A 21692-nucleotide genomic window follows, 5' to 3' on the forward strand; every position below is an offset into this window, starting at 1 on the left:
AGAGAAAGCGACTCTGGTGGCGGCTGAGGCGCTCTCGGGCTTTCCTTTTCTGGCGGGCTCAAGTAAAGTTTTCCCTTTTTGGTGGTTCGAAGTTGCCTGAATTCAAAACCTTCCCAACCACACTCAAACCCCAGCCCCTTCATGGGCTTCAGTATCCCGCGAAGCCCAGGAAATCACTCCTCTTCCAAGCGGAAGGTCTCGGGGAAGCCCCTCACCCTTCCCTCCCCGCCCCCACTCCCCCAGGAGGCCTTGCGAGCTTTTTACCTCAGGCCCTCCACCCTCACTTAAGCGGTCTCCTAGTCCCGGGCTCTTGTGGGCTTTTCGTAAAAGCTGACGAGGATTCTAGTTCTAGAGCTGGAAGCAACCTCTGCGGCCTTCTAATTCATTCAGAAGGGACTGGAGAGCCCCCCAGTCTTATACCTAACCCCTTCCGGATCTTTCCGGTAGTCTTCATAAAAGGTGGATTCGATGCCCTCTCGCCCTTCTACTCTACCATGTTTTGTGAATTGAATTGAAAATTGAGCCGCCTGCTTACAGGACCCTGTCAGTAGGACATGTTCCTGTAGCTCCCATAGGACTCTGTTAGATGGTGAGGTCTCTTGCAGGGCGCAAGACACGCCTGTTTGCCACTGGAAACCAAACATGATTTTTGGCAACGTTTATGAGTTTCTATCAAAAAATGCAATCACTTTATTTCAGTCTGTGATTGCAACTAGAGATGGGAATGGGAATGGGGTGCCTTGTCTAATTTGGATTGCCATATAAAAACTAAGAACTAGGTGTAAGACTCGTGGGGTAAAATATTCAACCCTGTCAGTCAAAAACCAGTAACTCTGCTTTCAATTCTACTGAATATCTGTGTGGTCTCTGTATTTATGTGTGTCTCCTGGATAAAGCTTAGTTTCTTCATGATAGTTTGCTATATGGAGAAGGGGAGAGAACAAGCACTTATTAAAAGCAAGCTAAGTGCCTGACACTTCAAAATTTGTCACAGCAACCCAGAAGTAGGTGCTGTTATTGCTTTCATTTTAGAATGAGGAAACGGAGGCAGAAGATAAGTAAGTGACCAAGTAACTGTCAGAGGCAGGAGATGAACTCGGGTCTTCCAATTGTGTCATCCAGCCACTCAATAAAGAGAGAAAATGCTGGATTTGCTGTCAGAGTACCTGGGTTGGAGTTCCACATTTGCTACTTTCTACTTGTGTGGCCTTGGACAAATTCTTTAACCTGTCTGGGACTTAGTTTCCTTATTTAAAAAATTGGGTATTAATGAAAATTAGATAGTTCCTAAGATTCTAAATCTATTTTTCTATTTTCACTGGCCAGCAAAAATGGAAGCTGAGGTCTTTTAATCCAATATTTTATAGATAAAGAGACTGTAAAAGAGACATTAAAAAATACATGTCTAATTAGTGACAAAACCCAATCTTTCATCTTTTAGTTTAATGTGCTTTTCATTTTAAAACTTGGTTAAGGATCTGTCTGTCGACAGAGGAAACTCGATGTTGACTGTTCCAAAAGTGCCAAGTGGGCTTGTTAGTCTGATTTATTCTTCCATTTTCCTGAGTAAAGTTTAACTGCATATTTTATTTGATTCCTCCTTAGAATTTCCTTCAGCATTTTGGAGCCTGAAAGAATTGTTACTACTGAAATATGTCTATATGTGAAGACATGTTGCTCTGTAATTATCGAAAGTGTCGAATCAGGCTCTCTGGCTATGCATGGGTAACTGCTTGCTCACACATCTTCTGTGACCAGCATGGCAGTGGTGAGTTCAGTCGGTCTCCAGCTGTCTGCCCTGCCTGCAACAGTACCCTTTCTGGTAAGCTAGATATTGTTAGAACCGAGCTCAGTCCCACAGAGGAATACAAAGCCATGGTATTGGCAGGTTTGAGACCAGAAATTGTTTTGGACATTAGCTCCCGAGCACTGGCCTTCTGGACATATCAGGTAAATTGTGGCTATTACTATATCTTTACAGAGATTATGTCTTAAATTATAGAAATTTTCCTGTTTTTGGTAATGTATATTTCTTATTTATTTAAATTTTGAACTCCAATTTTTTATTTTAAAATGCTACTATATATTTTTAAACATGACATGATGCACTACGTGTATATATATATATATATGTATGTATCTATATATCCATATATATGGATTAAAACTGTTCAACTATTTGTTGCTTTTATGATATTTGAACATGATATTTTATCACGAAATTTATCACGAAATAAAATAACATCACCATCATGTGCTGTTATAATGTAATTAGTAGGGGTAAATGAAATCTGGTAAATTTGAAATAATATGAGAGGTAAAAGATTCGGGTTACCTTGCAATTTTAAAAATTAGCATGATAATAGGTCAACAATTCTTTATGACAAAAAGACAAATTTTAAAAATGGCCCAATTACCTTATTTATCAATTATAATAAAGCTCCCTAGATCTGGGATTCCACATTGTTGAATTTTGAAATGTAAACAAATTAAGAACTGTGATTAGAAATCGTGATAGATCCTATGAGTTATATAATGCCATAACTCTATTTTGACAAAAAGGCTGCTAAGGCACAGAAAAACACAGTACCATAGACCATATATTCCTAGTTTAGTTGCAAAACTTTTCTGGAACTGCATCTTAAAACAGATCACTTATTTATTTTTTTATTTTTATTTTTATTTTTAATAGCCTTTTATTTACAGGTTATATGTATGGGTAACTTTATAGCATTGAAAATTGCCAAACCTCTTGTTCCAATTTTTCCCCTCCTTCCCCCCACCCCCTCCCCCAGGTGGCAGGATGACCAGTAGATGTTAAATATATTAAAATATAAATTAGGTACACAATAAGTATACATGACCAAACCGTTATTTTGCTGTACAAAAAGATCGGACTCTGAAATATTGTACAATTAGCTTGTGAAGGAAATCAAAAATGCAGGTGGGCATAAATATAGGGATTGGGAATTCAATGTAATGGTTTTTAGTCATCTCCCAGAGTTCTTTCTCTGGGCGTAGCTGGTTCAGTTCATTACTGCTCCATTGGAAATGATTTGGTTGATCTCATTGCTGAGGATGGCCAGGTCCATCAGAACTGGTCATCATATAGTATTGTTGTTGAAGTATATAATGATCTCCTGGTCCTGCTCATTTCACCCAGCATCAGTTCGTGTAAGTGTCTCCAGGCCTTTCTGAAATCATCCTGTTGGTCATTTCTTACAGAACAGTAATATTCCATAACATTCATATACCACAGTTTACCCAACCATTCTCCAGTTGATGGGCATCTACTCAGTTTCCAGTTTCTGGCTACTACAAACATTCATGCACACACAGATTCCTTTCCCTTCTTTAAGATCTTTTTGGGGTATAAGTCCAATAGAAACACTGCTGGATCAAAGGGTATGCACAGTTTGATAACTTTTTGAGCATAGTTCCAAATCTCTCTCCAGAATGGTTGGATGTATTCACAATTCCACCAACAATGTATTAGTGTCACTGTTTTGGATTGCCATATAAAAAATAAGAACTAGGTGTAAGACTCGTGGGATAAAATATTCAACCATGTCAGTCAAAAACCAGTAACTCTGCTTTCAATTCTACTAAATATCTGTGTGGTCTCTGTATTTATGTGTATCTCCTGGATAAAACTTAGTTTCTTCATGATAGTTTGATATATGGGGAAGGGGAGAGAACAAGCATTTATTAAAAGCAAGCTAAGTGCCTGACACTTCAAAATTTGTCACAGCAACTCTGAAGTCCCCTCCAACATTCCGCATTATCTTTCCCTGTCATTCTAGCCAGTCTGACAGGTATGTAGTGGTATCTCAGAGTTGTCTTAATTTGCATTTCTCTGATTAATAATGACTTGGAGCATCTTTTCATATGACTAGAAATAATTTCAATTTCTTCACCTGAGAATTGTCTGTTCATATCCTTTGACCATTTATCAATTGGAGAATGGCTTGATTTCTTATAAATTAGAGTCAATTCTCTATATATTTTGGAAATGAGGCCTTTATCAGAACCTTTGACTGTAAAAATATTTTCCCAATTTATTGCTTCCCTTCTAATCTAAAGCAGATCACTTAAAGGGCAAAATCCTAACTATAAAAATGATCTATCTGATTTTGCATATGTAGCAGTGGATATTGTTGGAAAACAGCAATCAATAATAGCAAATTCACTGTGCCAAGCAATATTAAATAAATGGAACACTGACAAGAATCGGGCAGCTAGATGATTCTGTGGATATGGTACTTGACCTGGAGACAAGAAGACCCATTTTTGTGACCTTACATACTTTCTGTGTGACCCTGTTTGCCTCAGTATCCTTATCTGTAAAAGGGTGAGAGAAGAAACTGGCAAACTACTCCATTATCTCTCTCTCTCTCTCTCTCTCTCTCTCTCTCTCTCTCTCTCTCTCTTTTTTATTAAAGTGTTTTTACTTACAAAACATATGCATGGGTAATTTTTCAACATTGACCCTTGCAAAACTTTTGGTTCCAAATTTTTCCTTCCTTTCCTCCACCCTCTCCCCTAGCTGGCAGGTAGTCCAATACATATTAAATATGTTAAACTATATGTTAAATCCAATATATGTATACATATTTATTAAGTTATCTTGCTGCACAAGAAAAATCGGATCTAGAAAGAGAAAAAACCTGAGAAGGAAAACAAAATGCAAACAAACATCAACAGAAAGTGTGAAAATGCTATGTTATGTCTGCACTCAGTTCCCACTGGGCTCTCTCTCTGGGTGTATATGGCTTTCTTCATCACTGAACAATTGAAACTGGTTTGAATCATCTCATTATTGAAGAGAGCCATGTCCATCAGAATTGATCATCATATAGTCTTGTTGTTGCTGTGTACAATGTTCTCTTGGTTCTGCTCATTTCATTTAGCATCAGTTTATGTAAGTCTCTCCAGGCCTCTCTGAAATCATCCTGTTGGTCATTTCTTACATAACATATTCAGCCATTCTCTAACTGATGGGCATCCACTCAATTTCCAGTTTCTTGCCACTACAAAAAGGGCTGCCACAAACATTTTTGCACATGTGGGTACCTTTCCCTTCTTTAATGTCTCTTTGGGATACAAGCCCAGAAGACATACTGCTGGGTCAAAGGATATTCACAGTTTGATAACTTTTTGAGCATAGTTCCAAATTGCTCTCCAGAATGGTTGGATACGTTCACAGTTCCACCAACAATGTATCTGTGTCCTAGTTTTCCTGCATGCCCTCCAACATTTGTCATTATCTTTTCCTGTCATCTTAGTCAATCTGACAGCTGTGTAGTAGTATATCAGAATTGTCTTAATTTGCATTTCTCTGCTCAATAGTGATTTGGACCATCTTTTCAGATATCTAGAAATAGTCTCAATTTCTTCATCTGAAAATTGTCTGTTCATATCCTTTGACCATTTATTAATTTACTCCATCATTTCTTGCTGAGAAAACCACAAATGGGACCATAAAGGGTAGAACATGACTAAACATCACAACAATAAAAGGTAGAGAATGTCTTTGAGTTAAGTGGAAATGTTTAAAAGTTATCCAAGTTCAAACTTGGTTTCTATGAACTTGTCACAAAAAAGGAAAGCTTAATTTTTGTCAAAATGATAGAGTAAGTGGCATTTAAATTTCGCTTTTCTACATCAACTCAAAATAAAACTCCACAACTTGACAACCACATTCTTGGGTGAGTTGAATTGCTTTTAGAAAGATGTCAACAGAAAAACATCCTATGGATTTATACTTACAAAGGACCAAGTATAAATCTATAGCATTTTTCCAACAATCACCCTTGCAAAACCTTGTGTTCCAAATTTTTCTCCCTCTCTTCCCCCTACTCTCTCCTCTAGACAGCAAGTAATCCAATATATGTTAAACATGTACAATTTTTCTATACATATATCCATATAGATCTGCACAAGAAAAAGCAGATCAAAAAGGAAAAAAATAATAAAACAAAATCAAGCAAACAACAAAAAAGGTGAAAAAACTATGTTGTGATCCACATTCAGTTCCCACAGTCCTCTTTCTGGACACAGATGACTCCCTCCATCACAAATCTATTGGAGTTGTGCTGAATTACCTCATTGTTGAAAAGAGCCATGTTCATCAGAATTAATCATTGCATAATCTTGTTGTCTTGTACAGTGTTCTCTTAGTTCTGCTCATTTCACAACATTAGTTCATGTAAGTTTCCCCAGCTCTCTCTGAAATCATCCTGTTGATAATATTATTACATGACATTCATATACCATAGCTTATTCATTCATCCTCCAACTTATAGGCATCCACTCAGTTTCTTGTTCCTTGCTGCCACAAACATTCCTGCACATGTGGGTCCTTTTCCCTTTTTTATGATCTTTTTGGGGTAGAGACACTGTTAGATCAAAGGGTTTGCACAGTTTGATAGCTCTTTGGGCATAGTTTCAAATTACTCTCCAGATTATTTAGTATCTCCCCCCTTGACAGATATCTTGAGAATTAATACTTTAATACCCTGAAAATTCTGTTACTTGTAGTTCAGACATCCTTTGAATATACTTGGGTGTAGGTTCTTTTTTTGGTCTTAGTTTATTTAGAACCATTTCTATTTCTTCATGAAGTACTTTGGAAATTTGAAATGTTAGAGTTCAAAATGTATAGGTTCCAACTATGTTTTATGGAGAAAATAACTTATTATGGAAATCTTAATATTTCTATTTGTGTTCATCCTTCTAATTTGATCTTTTCGTGTTTTAAAAAAATGATCTGGCTTAATTAATTTTTATTCCAAGCTTGCTATGACCTTAATCAGTTCTTATTATTTTATGATGATATTGCTCATAATTTTTCCCTGTCCTCCCTGAATTTTTTTAAGGTTTTGTAAACAAATTTTTTTTTCTCTAAAGTAAGTATTATCCTTTATTGATATGCCTCTCTTTGACAAGGAAATAAAGTTCTTCATCCCTAAAATGAAGGAATTGGTCTAATTGTCCTCTGAGGTGTCATTCAGTTGATCTATGAATCTATGAACCAATAAACTGCTTTAAGAAATTAAGTTTATTTAGATGTCTCATTATATATTTCCCACTTTTCAGTTTCAACAGATTTAAAAAATTTTTGAATTGCCTTAATTACATGCCATATTGTCTTATTTCATTCTTTTAATTTGACATTGATTTTAATGTTTGTTCTAAAATGTTAATGGCCTGATTATACATAGGAAGTTCATTGGAAATTATCCCCACATCTGTTAATTAGTCATTTCCTGTAGATTATGGTCACTTTTATTATTTATGGTGCTTTTATTAGATATTTTACCATGTCCAGAATTTAAAATTTTCTTCTTAATGAAAATAAGCATTAATATATAGGTACAAGGCACAAAATGCAATTTCTTTCCCTTTGGGCTTTTGAGTTTCTTTCTTTTGAACCATGTTTTAGAACATAGTTTTTTCCATCTTCTCCGTATCCCACTTTTGAATTAAAGAATATGTTCATTTAGTCTGGAAGGTCTTAAATCCATCTTAGAATATATCTCCCTTCTTGTTTTCTGCTGTAGATTTTGTTGCCTAAGCTGCTATTATTATCTTCTTGACCTTTTTACTTATGCTTATCATGAATACTTCAAGACAGAAAGACTAAGTGACCTATGAAATATTTCTTCTTGCCTGTGGATATATGATAACATTAATTCTGTCAGCTTTTTCATGGGTTCTCCTAGGAAAACCTGTTGAATTATTATTCCAGTTAACTATAATTTAACTTTTGTTTTCTGCTTTCATTTATAGTAAAAATTTCATTGTTGATGTGATTCAATTTTTTTTAGTACTAAGACCATTCATTGGTTTTTGCATAAAGACCTCATATTTGGAGTACTAATAATGAAGTTAATATTTTAAACAGTTGAAAAACTGTTATTCTTAGCAACATGTTTTTTTTTATTTCCCCTGCCATTGTCACTGCAGAAGAAGAGTGAGGGGTCATGTGTTGCCATGAATATACCATGAATATCTCCATGAATAGTTAACTAGTTTGGCTTAAAAAAATATGGTATAATCTTTTGCTGAAATTATATTCATACATTTTATATCATTTAAAATAATAAATTAAAAATGAGTAAATGAAATAAACATAAAAAATCACTATTAAAAAGTGAAAGCAGAATGGAAGGTTATATTTTTCAAAAATGTGACTTGGGGATGAATTTATAGCCAACTAAAACATAGAAAATTATACAAAAGACTAAATTATTTTTCTTTAAAATAAAAAGCTTTTATACAAATAAATGAATTCATTAGTGATAAAAAGAAAAGATAAGGACTAGGAAAAAAATCTTTACACAAATATCTCTGATGAAAGCTTGACATGTGAAAATCTACAGAGGAATAACATATATAAGATTAAATATCATTCATTCCCCAATTAATAAATGATTAATGAATATGAACAAAGAAGAAAAACAAACTGAAAGTAATCATTTAAAATGCTCAAAATTGTTGAGAATGAGAGAAACACAAATTGAAGTAATTCTGAAGTATTACTTCACATACTAGATTAGCAAAGATAGGAAAATTCAGTTTTACTGCAGCTACAAAAATAATCACACTAATTCATTGCTTGTGGAACTATGAATTGACCTAATCATTTTCTTTTTTCTTTTTTTCTTTTTTTTCTTTTTATTTTTAATTTAATAGCCTTTTATTTTATTTTTTATTTTTTTATTTATTTTTATTTTATTTATTTTTATTTTTTATTTTAACTTTACAGCATTAACAATTGCCAAACCTCTTGTTCCAATTTTTCACCTCTTACTCCCCCATCCCCTCCCCCAGATGGCAGGATGACCAGTAGATGTTAAATATATTAAAATATAAATTAGATACACAATAAGTGTACATGACCAAACCATTATTTTGCTGTACAAAAAGAATCAGACTCTGAAATATTGTACAATTAGCTTGTGAAGGAAAATAAAAAATGCAGGTGGGCATAAATATAGGGATTGGGAATTCAATGTAATGGTTTTTAGTCATCATCCAGAGTTCTTTCTCTGGGTGTAGCTGGTTCAATTCATTATTGCTCCATTGGAAATGATTTGGTTGATCTCATTGTTGAGGATGTCCAGGTCCATCAGAACTTGACCTAATCATTTTCAAAAAGACTATGAAATATTGTAAGAAAAGTTAGAAATTGTCCATGTCCTTTAATTTTTGTGATCCTATTATTGAGTTTATACTCCAACAAAGTTATTAACAAGAAAAGATCTATCTGTATGAATATTCCCAATAATTCATTTTTTACCTCTAAAAATGAGAAACAAATTGTGTATACAGAAACTGAAGACTGAACAAATTGAGGCATTTGAACTTAATGAACTAATACTGAACAATAAGAGAAGATGACAATAAAGAGTTCATAGAATTAGAAAAAGATTAGTATAAAATGTTACAGAATGAAAAAAGAGCAATACACACAATTACTATAACAAGTAAATATAGACAAATTTGAATGGTAACTTAAATCAGATGGAAAACATAAGAATGGTACTCATTGATGCTATCAGTTGCTATCAGTTTTTTCAGTTATTTTACTGAACTTTCTTTAGGAATTACATATTGAGAGGGATTCAATTGGAAGTAACTAGAAGTATTCTAGGGGTTTATATGGTATATTGAAGTACAACTTATCAACAAAAAATTTCAAGGAAAAAAGGACCATCTACTTTTTCAAAAAGCAACCATTAGGGGAAAATATGACAATGACCAATTGTAGGCTTATAGAAAGAATGCTTTAACTTAGTTCTGGAGGTTAAAATTATTATCTGTCTTTTCTTTGAACATTCATTTTTTTCTCTGTCACTTGTGCAAACTTTTGTGACATACTAAAGATGGTAAAATTTTCATTCTTTACCTTAATGACTTTCCCCCTTTTCATTCTGAATAGGTGCACCAAGAGCGTCTTTATCAAGAATATAATTTCAGCAAGGCTGAAGGCCATCTGAAACAGATGGAGAAGGTATATAGTCAGCAGATTCAGAGTAAAGATGTGGAGCTGACTTCTATGAAAGGGGAAGTCACCTCTATGAAGAAAGTGTTGGAAGAATACAAGAAAAAGTTCAGTGACATCTCTGAGAAACTCATGGAGCGCAATCGTCAATATCAGAAGCTTCAGGGTCTCTATGATAGCCTCAGGTTACGAAACATTGCCATTGCCAACCACGAAGGAGTTCTGGAGCCATCCATGATCTCTCAGCCAGCTGCTTTTGGCTTCCCAACAGGTAATGTTTCCAACAAGCAGGGTATGATGGTAAGCAGTGGTTCCTTAAGCTATCATTTTATATAAAAGTTGACAAGTAGGTAATTTTACTTCCTTTATGATTAAAAAAAAAGTGTTAATTGACACTATAATTGTACTTCCCTCTTTCTAGGAATTTTAGCATAACAGTGTACTGGTCTTGACACATGCAGAATATAGATAAATAAGAATGTATGTTTAGATGTTTATACATACACATATTTTTATTATATATATGTGTATATGTATATGTGCATACATACACATATATATTGGGGAGTATAGGCTAGCTTAATTTAAGAGTTTATTTCCATAGCTGGTCAGATTTTTTTTTTTTTTTGAGTAATACAGTATTGTTTGGTTTATGAATGTTAAGAAACTTTTCATGTGTTACTTAAAATAATCTTCTCTGAGGTAGGCAATGTAATTTATTGAATAATTCCTTGTATCTGTGTAGAAGCAATTGCATCACATACTTAAACAAAAAAGCACTATGTGTGTTAAGAATATCTCTCTGGCTTAACTGTTCCAGATTAAGTCTGACTACTTTCTCTCAGAGTTCTAAAGGTTGGATTGCGTGTTCTCTAATATTCAATTGAAACTCCTATTCTGGGGGTGGTCCCCATACTATTAGCTACCATTTATGGTATCTCATGTCTATTTAACCAGTTTACATCAATCAGTTTTCATAAAGGGCCATTTACTTAAAAGATACTACAAGTACAGAAGTATAAACAATTTCCCTCAACACCCTCTTTAAGATTAAGGTTTACTAATAGGTCTAGAGAGATTTTAAAATACCTTTTTATTTTCAAAATATAGGCAAAGATAGTTTTCAACATTCACCCTTGCAAAACCCAGTATTGAGGGTATTTACATTCCTCTTGGTTCTACCAAATTCATATCCAGAAGTGCCATCAGCATTTGATGAGAATTTATTTATGATACTACTGGACTGGATTCCAAAGATCACTCCTTACTCTTCAGGACATCAGTGCTGGGATGACTGAAAATCTCAGTTTGGACTTTGACTCTTAGGTCTTGCATAACTTGATCTCCTGATCTTTTATTTATTTATTTATTTTAATTTAATTTAAAATTTTCTTGTTTAATATTTTATTTTTCCCTGATTTAAAACAATTTTTAATATTTTGAGTTCAAATTTTCTCCCTTCCTCTATCCTCACTCCTTGTGTCATTGAAAAAACACATGTGAAGTTAAAATTTCCAAAAAAGTCATATTGGGAAAGAAAAGATAAATTTTCTTCCTTACTATCCTCCAAACCTCCCACAACAACACAATACCTCAAGAGAGATAAAGTTTTAAAAAAAGTATATTTTAATCTGTATTCAGATACAATATGTTCTTTCTCTGGGAATGGATAGCATTTTTCATCATAAGTTCTTCAGAGTTATCTTGGATCATTGTACTTTTGAGAATAGCAAAGTCATTCACAGCTGATCAGCCTACATTATTGCTCTTACTTATTAGCAGTACATTTTACTTTTCATGAGCTCACGGAAGTCTTTCTAGGTTTTTTTTAGAGCATCTGCTCATCATTTCTTATAGCACAGTAGTTTTCCATCATAATCACATACCATAATTTATTCAGCCATTCCCCAATTCTTTGCCCTGAGAAAAGAGCTGCTATAAATATTTTTCTCTACTTTTTGTTTTTTTCTCTCTTTTGATATACAGACTTAGTAGTCATATTGCTTAGTCAAAGGGTATGACATAGTTGCAAATTATCCTATAGAATGGTTGAATCAGTTCAAAATTCCACCAACAATGGATTAATGTCTCAGTTTTTCCACATTCCCTCCAATATTTTTCATTTTCCTTATCTGTCTTTTTAGTCAGTCCAATAGTTAAGAGGTTGTAGTACCTCAGAATTGTTTTAATTTGCATTTCTCTAATCAATAATGAGTTAAAATTTTTTTCATATGGTTATAAATAACTTGATTATTTCATCTGAAAATTCTTTTCACAATTACTTTTACTAACTGTATTTCCCCTCATTTATTCTATTTTCTCTCTCCTTTTACTTGTCCCTCCTCAAAAGAATTTTGCTTGTAACTATCTCTTCCCCCAGTATACCTTCCCTTCAATCACTCTTGTCCCCTTCTCATATCACTTCCTATTTTCCTGCAGGATAAGATACATTTCTATATTCAATTGAGGGTGTATGTTATTCCCTCTTTGAGTCAATTGTGATAAGAGTAAGGTTCACTCACTTCCCCTTCCCTTCCTTCTTTTCCTGTAGTGTATAAGCTTTTTCTTGTTTCTTTTATGGAAGATAATTTACACCATTCCACCTCCCCCTGTCCCTTTCTCCCAATGCATTCCTTTCTTACCCATTAATTATATTTGCTTTAGACATTGTCCCTTCATATTCAACTCACACCTGTGCCCTTTTTCTGCATATATTCCCTCTAATTGCTGTAATAATGGAAAAGTTCTTATGAGTTACAGGTATCATCCTTTCATTTAGGAATGTAAACAGATTATTTTTTATGAAGTCCCTTATGATTTTTTTCTCTGATTACCACATTTTGCTTCTCTTGAGTCCAGTATTTGAAAGTCAGATTTTCTATTCACTTCTGGCCCTATCTTCATGAATGCTTGAAAGTCTTCTATTTTATTGAATATCTATTTTTTCTCTGAAAAATTATACTCAGTTTTGCTGAGTTAGTGATTCTTGGTTGTAATCCTAGTTCCTTTGCTCTTCGGAATATCATATTCTAAGCCTTCTGATTCTTTATTGTAGAAGCTACTACTAATACGAAATCTTGTGTTATCCCGACTGTGGCTCCATTGTACTTGAATTATTTCTTTTTCAATTCTTGCAATATTTTTTCCTTGTCCTGGGAATTCTGGAATTTGGCTGTAATATTTATGGGAGTTTTCTTCTTGGGATCTCTTTCACTCTTTCAATTTCTGTTTTACTTTCTGATTCTAGAATATCAGGACAGTTTTTTTTTCAATAATTTCTTGAAAAATGATGTCTAGGACTTTTTTTGATCATGACTTTCTGGTAGTCCAAGAATTTTTAGATTATCTCTCCTGGTTCTATTTTCCAGGTCAGTTGTTTTTCCAGAGAGATATTTTATGTTGTTTTCTATTTTTCATTCTTTCATTTTGTTTTATTGTTTCTTCATTTCTCATAAAGTCATTAGCTTCCATTTTCTACTTTTTAAGGAATTCTCTCCTCAGTGAACTTTGGTACCTCCTTTTCCATTTGGCCATTTTTTGCTTTTTCAGCAAATTGACTTTTTTTATATTTCCTTTTGCATCACTCTCATTTCTTTTGTCAATTTTTCCTCTACCTCTCTTAACTTGATTTTCAAAATCCCTTTTGAGCTCTTTCATGGCCTTAGACCAATTTTTATTTTTCATGGCTATAGGCTTTGACTTTATGATCTTCTTCTGAGAGTGTGTTTTGATTTTCCTTGTCTCCTTAGTAACTTTCTATGGCCTGTTTTCAGAATGGAGGGTGTACTGTCCCAAGATGCAGGGGTTTTGTGCTTTTTACCTTCTAGGGACCCCCGTAAGTTTTCAGTGATTCCAAATTGGTATGATCCAAGGAGAAGGGTTTTTTTAATTATAACTTTTTATTGACATTACATATGCATGGGTAATTTTTTACAACATTATCCCTTACACTCACTTCTGTTCCGACTTTTCCCTTCCCTCCCTCCACCCCCTCCCCTAGATGGCAGTAGTCTTATACATGTTAAATTTGTTATAGTATATCCTAGATATAACGTATGTGTACAGAACTGAACAGTTCTCTTGTTGCACAGGAAAAATTAGATTCAGAAGGTAAAAATAACCTGGGAAGAAAAACAAAAATGCCAACAGTTTACACTCATTTCTCAGTGTTCCTTCTCTGGGTGTAGCTGATTCTGTCCGTCATTGATCAATTGGAACTGAATTAGATCTTCTCTGTCAAAGATATCCACTTCCATCAGAATACATCCTCATACAGTATTGTTGTTGAAGTGTATAATGATCTCCTGGTTCTGCTCATTTCACTCAGCATCAGTTCATGCAAGTCTCTCCAAGCCTCTCTTTATTCCTCCTGTTGGTCATTTCTTACAAAACAATAATATTTCATAACATTCATAAACTACAATTTACCCAATCATTCTCCAATTGATGGGCATCCATTCATTTTCCAGTTTCTATCCACCACAAAAAGGGCTGCTGCAAACATTCTGGCACATACAGGTCCCTTTCCCTTCTTTAGTATCTCTTTGGGATATAAGCCCAGTAGTAGCACTGCTGGATCAAAGGGTATACACAGTTTAATAACTTTTTGGGCATAATTCCAGATTGCTCTCCAGAATGGTTGGATTCGTTCACAATTCCACCAACAATGCATCAGTGTCCCAGTTTTCCCACATCCCCTCCAACATTCATTATTACTTTTTCCTGTCATCTTAGCCAATTTGACAGGTGTGTTGTGAGTTGTCTTAATTTGCACAAGGAGAAGTTTTTTTTTTTTTTTTTTTTTTTTAACTGTTCTGGTCTGTGCTTTAGTCTGTGAACAACCACAAGTACCCTTTTCTGCCTTGGAATTGTACTGCTCCATTGTGGCTGTAAATTCTAGAATACTAGTCCTGTGTGTCCTGGTTCTGTGAGTGCTCTGAGTATGGGCAAAGCAACAGAATCCTACCTCAATACTAGCAAAGAGACTTTCTTTTGACCAGCTCTTTGGCCCCCGTGGGTTAAGACTTTTGGAAGCTACTATTGCTGTTGTTGCTGCTGATTCAGTGGGTCCCAAGACCAGATTCTGGTTTTTTGGGACTGGTGCCAGCCTGAGTTCATTCAGGGATCTGTGACAGATTTTTACTACTGATCTTTTAAGTTGTTTGAGGCTGAAAAATTGTTTCACTTGGTCTTTTTGTGGGTTCTAAGATTCTAAAATTTGTTTAGAGTCATTATTTAAAGGTATTTGGAGGGATTTGGTGGAAAGCTTAGGCAAGTCCCTGCTTTTACTCCATTATCTTGGCTCTGCCTCTTCTTTCTTGATCTTTTAGAACTCATAAGGTCATAGCCTCCAACAACTGATCAAGGATTGAGGCAAAGAACTAATGCCCATAACTATGACATGTCAGTCTCAGATTGTGAGGATCCAAAAAGCCTCTCACTGCATAGTATTGTCATCTTTCATTGGAGTACTGACAGCTGGAAGAAGTCAGCCGAGGAGATATATCAAGACAGAAAGGATTTGTCCAATATCTTCTGAATGCCTCCCTAGTTCTGGATCTGAAGCAGTAACCTATTAGGAGACCTCTGTACAATGTGATTAGTAGCAGAAACCAATTATAGAATGTCTTCTTCTACCAAGTTTCTTTCAAGTATTCTATTACACAGCATCACAGATCTTTTGGAAAAAAGATCTCTAGCCTCTTCATTGTGGGAAATTGCAGTAGTGATATTCTGTGCATATTTTTAAAGATCAGGCTCTGTGGCCAGGCCTATAGATGTGCAATTAGCCTCATGTTTTACAGTATTTCAGTGAATCTGAATTCTTATAAGCAGATCTGAATTCATTTACACCTTCTCGTTCTTATCTGTGTTCTCTTTTAAATTCTCCATGTGCACTAATACATTGTTGGTGGAGTTGTGAAATGATCCAATCTTTCTGGAGATCTATTTGGAACTATGCCCAAAGGGCTAATCAACTGTGAATACCCTTTGATCCAGCATTGTCTCTACTAGGCTTGTATCACCCAAAAAAGATCATAAAAGAGAAGGACCCACATATGTAAAAATGCTTTTAGCAACTCTTTTTGTAATGGCAAGGAACTGGAAATTGAGTATATCCCCAATAATTGAGGAATGACTGAATAAATTATGGTGTATGAATGTAATGAAATATTGTTATATAAGAAATGATGAGCAGGCCGGTTTCAGAAAAGCCTGGATGAACTGATGCTGAGTGAAGTGAGCAGAACCAGGAGAACATTCAACACAGTAATAGCAAAATTATGTGATCATCAACTATGATAGATTTAGCTTTTCTCAACAACATGGTGTTCTAAAACAATTCCAATAGATTTGGGATGGAAAATGCCATTTCCAACCAGAGAGAAAATTATGGAAACTAAATGTGAATTGAAGCAGTGTTTTTACCCCCTCCCTCCCTGCCATTTTGTTTATTTGCTTTTTCTTTCTCATGTTTTTTCCCGTTTGTCTGATTTTTCTTGCACAACATAACATATGGAAATATGTTTAAAAGTATTGTAACATGGAGGTAAGGGAGGGACGGAGAAAAATTTTGGAACACAAAATTTTACAAAAATGAATGTTGAAAACTATCTTTATATGTATTTGGAAAAATAAAACACTTGACAAAAAAAATAAGTCCTCCAATTGGTGTTCACCTAATGTCCTTAAGGCTTTCTCTTTAGATGTTCTCATATTACTTGAGAACCATTCTATTATATGGAATATGGGTTGCCTTTTCACTTTGAGGGGCAAAATGTTATATCTTTGATACTTTTAAAAATAATCTTCTCTTTTTCAGATGTCATGAGAATCCTTGTATTAATTTTATCAAAATTGTCTTACTTCTAGCATGGCCATCTATGGGCGTATCTGAGTCTGCTCTATCTGCTCTCCATTTCCCCATTTTTGTTTTCTTTAAAATGCTATTTCTAATCCCTTATAAAACACATTGGCAATAGTGGTGTTGAGTACAGACAGTTCTCTGTGTAAAGAAGTTTTTATATTATGCAAATGTGGCAAATTTAGGGTTAGAGTTGGAGCCAGAGGGTTAGGATTAGAGTTAAAATTGAAGTCAGAATTGGAGGCAATGTCAGATTTAGGATTAGGATTAGAATTTGCTCCTATCCATTCATTTCACTTAGTCTGTATACAAAAGGTATAAATAAAATAATACTTTTATACAAGTCATAAAATGTGCTTAAATACAGACAAACACTGTATGTACCATGATATGAAATGGAATTACCAAATGAAAGGCAAAAGTTAATGATAAAAGTATGCATGGTATTGTTCTGTAAAGTTAACATTGATATGTAATATGATTCCCTTTCTCCACCTACTGTGCTTAGACTTTATCACTGGTGGTTGACTGAAATTTTATTTAGAATTCTTTATGTAAAGTTAGAATTGTATAATGTGAATTTACATAAAGCAAGAACTTTGTACAAATATGGTAGGTATATTAACATTGATGGAAAAAAAGTTTCTTGTAGAAATCTTGACAGATTTTTCCTAGTTTGCATCTGTTTCTTGTTTCTCTTAGTTTCATTATTAAATACTCTTAGGATAATATAGTTTAATTAGTTCTCATGCTCAGTTTTTATCAGTCCTTCCCACTGATTTATGAGGTCAGGCTCTTTATGATCTTCTACCATCCTACTTTATAAGAGTGTGTAAATGAGTTCATAGTTTACAATGAAATTGCCTTTGATGCTCTCTTTCTGTTTAACAAGGAGATCAAGTTTTTGTCAGCTGAGTTGGTTTCTAGTTTCATCTAGCCACTGCCTCAAAGGCAATTTCTTTTACCTTGGATACATTTCCATTGAGATATAGTAGTAGTGGGGTGGCTCAATGGATAGTGCACCAGCCCTGAAGTTAGGAGGACCTGAGTTCAGATTTGGTCTCACTTAACACTTTCTGGCTGTGTGACCCTGGGCAAGTCACTTAACTTCAATTGCCTCAGAGGGGAAAATAAATACATACATATATATATGGTGGTAGTGAATTTATAGTGTAATATTTCCCATTTTTCAGCGTTAGTAGCTTTTAAAAGTTGTATAGATCGAAATTATTCTGATTGTAAGTCATTTTTTCTTCCCATTTTTATTTTTGATTTTCATTTTGCTTTTTGTTTTAACAAGTCAGTAGTCTAACTGTATGTAGGTGGCTAATATTGATTCTCATATTGTTGACCAGTTGTTTCTTCTCCTTTTAGGTACAGTAAATGTCATTGTATTTTGATGATGTTATTCTTACCATGCCTAGCTCCTTTCAACTCTACTTTTGAATAAAATAGTTTAGGCATGAGGTTTCTGTGTAGTCTACAAACCTAGTTTCTTTTTTTTCTGAAACTCAAACCATATTTCCATTGTTTTTTTCCCCCATTTTTCTAATGCTCATTTTTTGCATTTAAGAAATTGAAGGATTAACATGAGTTAATTTAGAAGATTTATCAGATTCTTTATAGAATTTTTCTATCACTTCACTCTATAATGTAAGTGTAAGCTACACTTATCTTCATACTAGTTTTTTTTTTTTTTGCTTATGCTTGTCATGAATGCTGCAGAGAAGATGACTATGTTACATGAAATATATCTCATAATCTTTTTATACATGATAAAATAAATTCTATTAATTTCTTTATTTTCTTTTCCAAAGCTGTGTAGCAAACTTCCATTTAGCTTCTGCTTTTTTTTTCTTTTTTGGTTTTATTTATAATAAGAATGTTAATATTGCTGTGACAATAGAATATATACTCATTGGTCACTGGATAAATATTTCATATTTAGAATGATGAAGGTTAATATTTAACTTGTACAAGCTAAAACTTGTAAGATAAAGCTATTGCAGACCTTTTTATCCTTCCTAAATCACCCATGACAACTCTTTCTATACTGTCAGATAAGTACCTTGCCTCATATTTTGCCCAAAATTTGAGTCCATTTGCTGAAAGCTCTCTCATCTCTTCTTTTTTCCCACCACTTTGATGTCTTACACTACTATATTCTTCATCCCTGTCTCATTTAAAAAGGTGACTTTATTTTTTCTGAAAGGAGTACATGATAGAATAGAACATTATGTCACATACCTAAAAAACCCCCAAATTGCAATCTCTTTAGCCAGCTACAGAGAATTTAGAGAGTTGATTGCAGGTTGTGCTACGCAACACATATTACTATGCAGCATAAGAACTTGAATCATCTAAGAAAAATGAGTTATTTGATTTAAAAAAATATATTAAATACCTACTATAATCAAAGCACCATGCTGGGGAAAAAGATGAAAGGTTCCCTTTCTGTAATTCTGTGATAATCAAAAGCACATTCTAATTCTTCCTCAAACCCATGTCTTTCTTTCTCAGATTACTTTTGATATGAAATCAGAGGCTAGCTTTGACTGAATAATTAAACAGAAATGTGTGTCAGGTACATTGGAGGTGATTACAGACCTTCTTTTAACACTTTTAGGATTAAATTTTTTCTTCTCAGAGGATTGAGTTTCAGGTTTCAGTCAACAATATTTACAGAATGTTATCTATATATTCTTAAAGATTTGCAAGGAAATAGATATTTAAATTCTGTTCTGTTCTTCTTTCTCTCCAGGGAACACGTCCAAGTTTCCTGTGGATATGACTCCAGTTCGAAACTGGGGCAGTGGGGATGGAGATTTCCAGTTCAGACCATTTTTTGTGGGGTCTCCCACAGCAGCTGAACCTAGCAATAGCTTTTTCAGTTTTGCTTCTCCCAGTCATGAAGCAGTGCCACAACCAGGTGGTGGTAGAAACTTTAAAGTGAAAAGAATGTAGCCCATCTTGGAAATAAGAGGGCAAAGTGAGAAAGAGGGGGAATTTATAATAACTATTGTGGGCCACTGTGCCTTATTTTTCGAAGTTGAATTCACTCAGCATCTAGTTGGCTTTCTTGCTCTTCTCTCGTAGTTTCTAATAGTAATTGGGCCCTAGTTATGCTGTAGCCATTCTTATGGCAAGAGTCAATGCTCATTCCTGAGGTTATCAGTTTCCTTGTGCTATTAGTTCTACAGAGTTTGCTGCTTGCTGTGAGAAAGTTAGTGAAGAAGGAAGGCTTTGGACTTTATTCTTTTGCCTGTGTTATTTTGAATAATGAATGCACTGTTTTATTAAACTTAGATTTATTGTGAACTGTTGCTTATCTATGATCAGTAATACGCAGACAAATGTGGGGATGTATTGGGATTTAGAGCATCATTTAAGCTTACTGTAATTATCTGGCTTGTATGACAACACATTGCTATATCCATAAAATATTAAATGTTGGAATATTTGTATATACATATGTAGCACTGTGGCTTCTTTTAAGTTGTATATGTATTTACCTGTGTATGTAAGTTCTAATATTTAATTGTCATTTTATTTTATACTTGAATTTTTATCATTTTTATGTATATATAATTTGGGAAATACATATGAATCTATGATTAGATGTCTTGGTGTATTTCTGTATTTGTCTTTTGATATATTTATGTTTGTGTATCTCTGTCAGCATGTTTTTGAAGTATATTTGTTTGTGAATATACAAGTGAACATCTTATTGCATTGGCATTTATTTGTCAAAGCGGCATTCCAATTTAAAGCTAGTCAGACTGATAAGGATTATTATTTTCTTTAAATTGGCTTTTAATTACCCATTTCAGTATAACACATGTCCTATTTTTACGTTATCATTTATTGTTTCAATTTTGCTTTAATAGGTACATATACATACATATAATATGTGTAAACATGGTACATACACTATAGAAAGTTTTCCTAGCCATATATAGAAATTTATAGAAGCCATATATTATAATAGCATATTCCTTACAGGGTTGTGAATAACATACATACACACAAATATAAACAATACATTACATACAATGCTTTGCAAACCTCTATATAAATGCAAATTGTGACCAAAATTTCATTTTAGAGATGGCATTTAAAAAAACTTTTGAATAGTTTCTTGTATGCTTTTGTCAGAGACTGAATATTTTTAACTCTTGGCACAAACCAGTAAAAATTAAACTTACCTTTTTAAAGGACAGACTCTCTGACTTTGGAATTTTAGGAAGGTATATGATATATGTTGAAAAAGCATGGTTAAGGAATTAGGATATGCAGGTTCTCATTTACACTGAGATATTCTGTGCCTCAAATTCTTTATTTGTAAAATAAGGGGATTAAACTAAATGGCCTTTAGTTTTTCTCTCTAATTTTATGATTCACTTTTTTGTAGATTGGGAGGAGAAATGGTGTAATTTTCCTTAATGTTTAATAAAATAAAATAATTAACTGACATTGATCCAGTGTTTTAAGGTCTGCAAAACTTTTGCAAAACCTTATTTGTACCTTACAACAACCTTGGTTTTATCAGTCAACATTTAAGTGCCTACTATATGCCAGGCACTGCTAAGTGCTGCCTAAATGCCAGATTCCAATGTGCTTGATATAAAATGAGCATAATGTACATAAATCTTTGAGGGGAGGAGGGGGGGAGGAGAAGTGCAAATGCACATCTCACTTTACACATTTTAGTACCAAAAGGCCTTTATAAGATTAACTTCAAGGTTCTGTTGGAATTCAAAGAAGTAAAAATAGTCAAGAAGGCTAGGTGGCAGCTTTTGGTTCCATAAGTGTGGAAAG

General features: G+C 34.0%; 1 protein-coding gene across 1 annotated transcript; it reads left to right on the forward strand.

Moving 5' to 3' along the window:
- The first annotated feature begins 1605 nt into the window (after positions 1–1605).
- CCNB1IP1 (cyclin B1 interacting protein 1) lies at positions 1606–20485 on the forward strand. Its single transcript, XM_031952011.1, has 3 exons — positions 1606–1950; positions 9947–10280; positions 19636–20485. Exons 1-3 carry the CDS (start codon positions 1654–1656, stop codon positions 19836–19838), a joined length of 834 nt encoding a protein of 277 aa, XP_031807871.1. The 5' UTR covers positions 1606–1653; the 3' UTR covers positions 19839–20485.
- The last annotated feature ends 1207 nt before the right edge of the window (positions 20486–21692 follow it).

This window comes from Sarcophilus harrisii, chromosome 2, assembly GCF_902635505.1.
Source record: "Sarcophilus harrisii chromosome 2, mSarHar1.11, whole genome shotgun sequence".
Taxonomy (NCBI): Eukaryota; Metazoa; Chordata; class Mammalia; order Dasyuromorphia; family Dasyuridae; genus Sarcophilus; species Sarcophilus harrisii.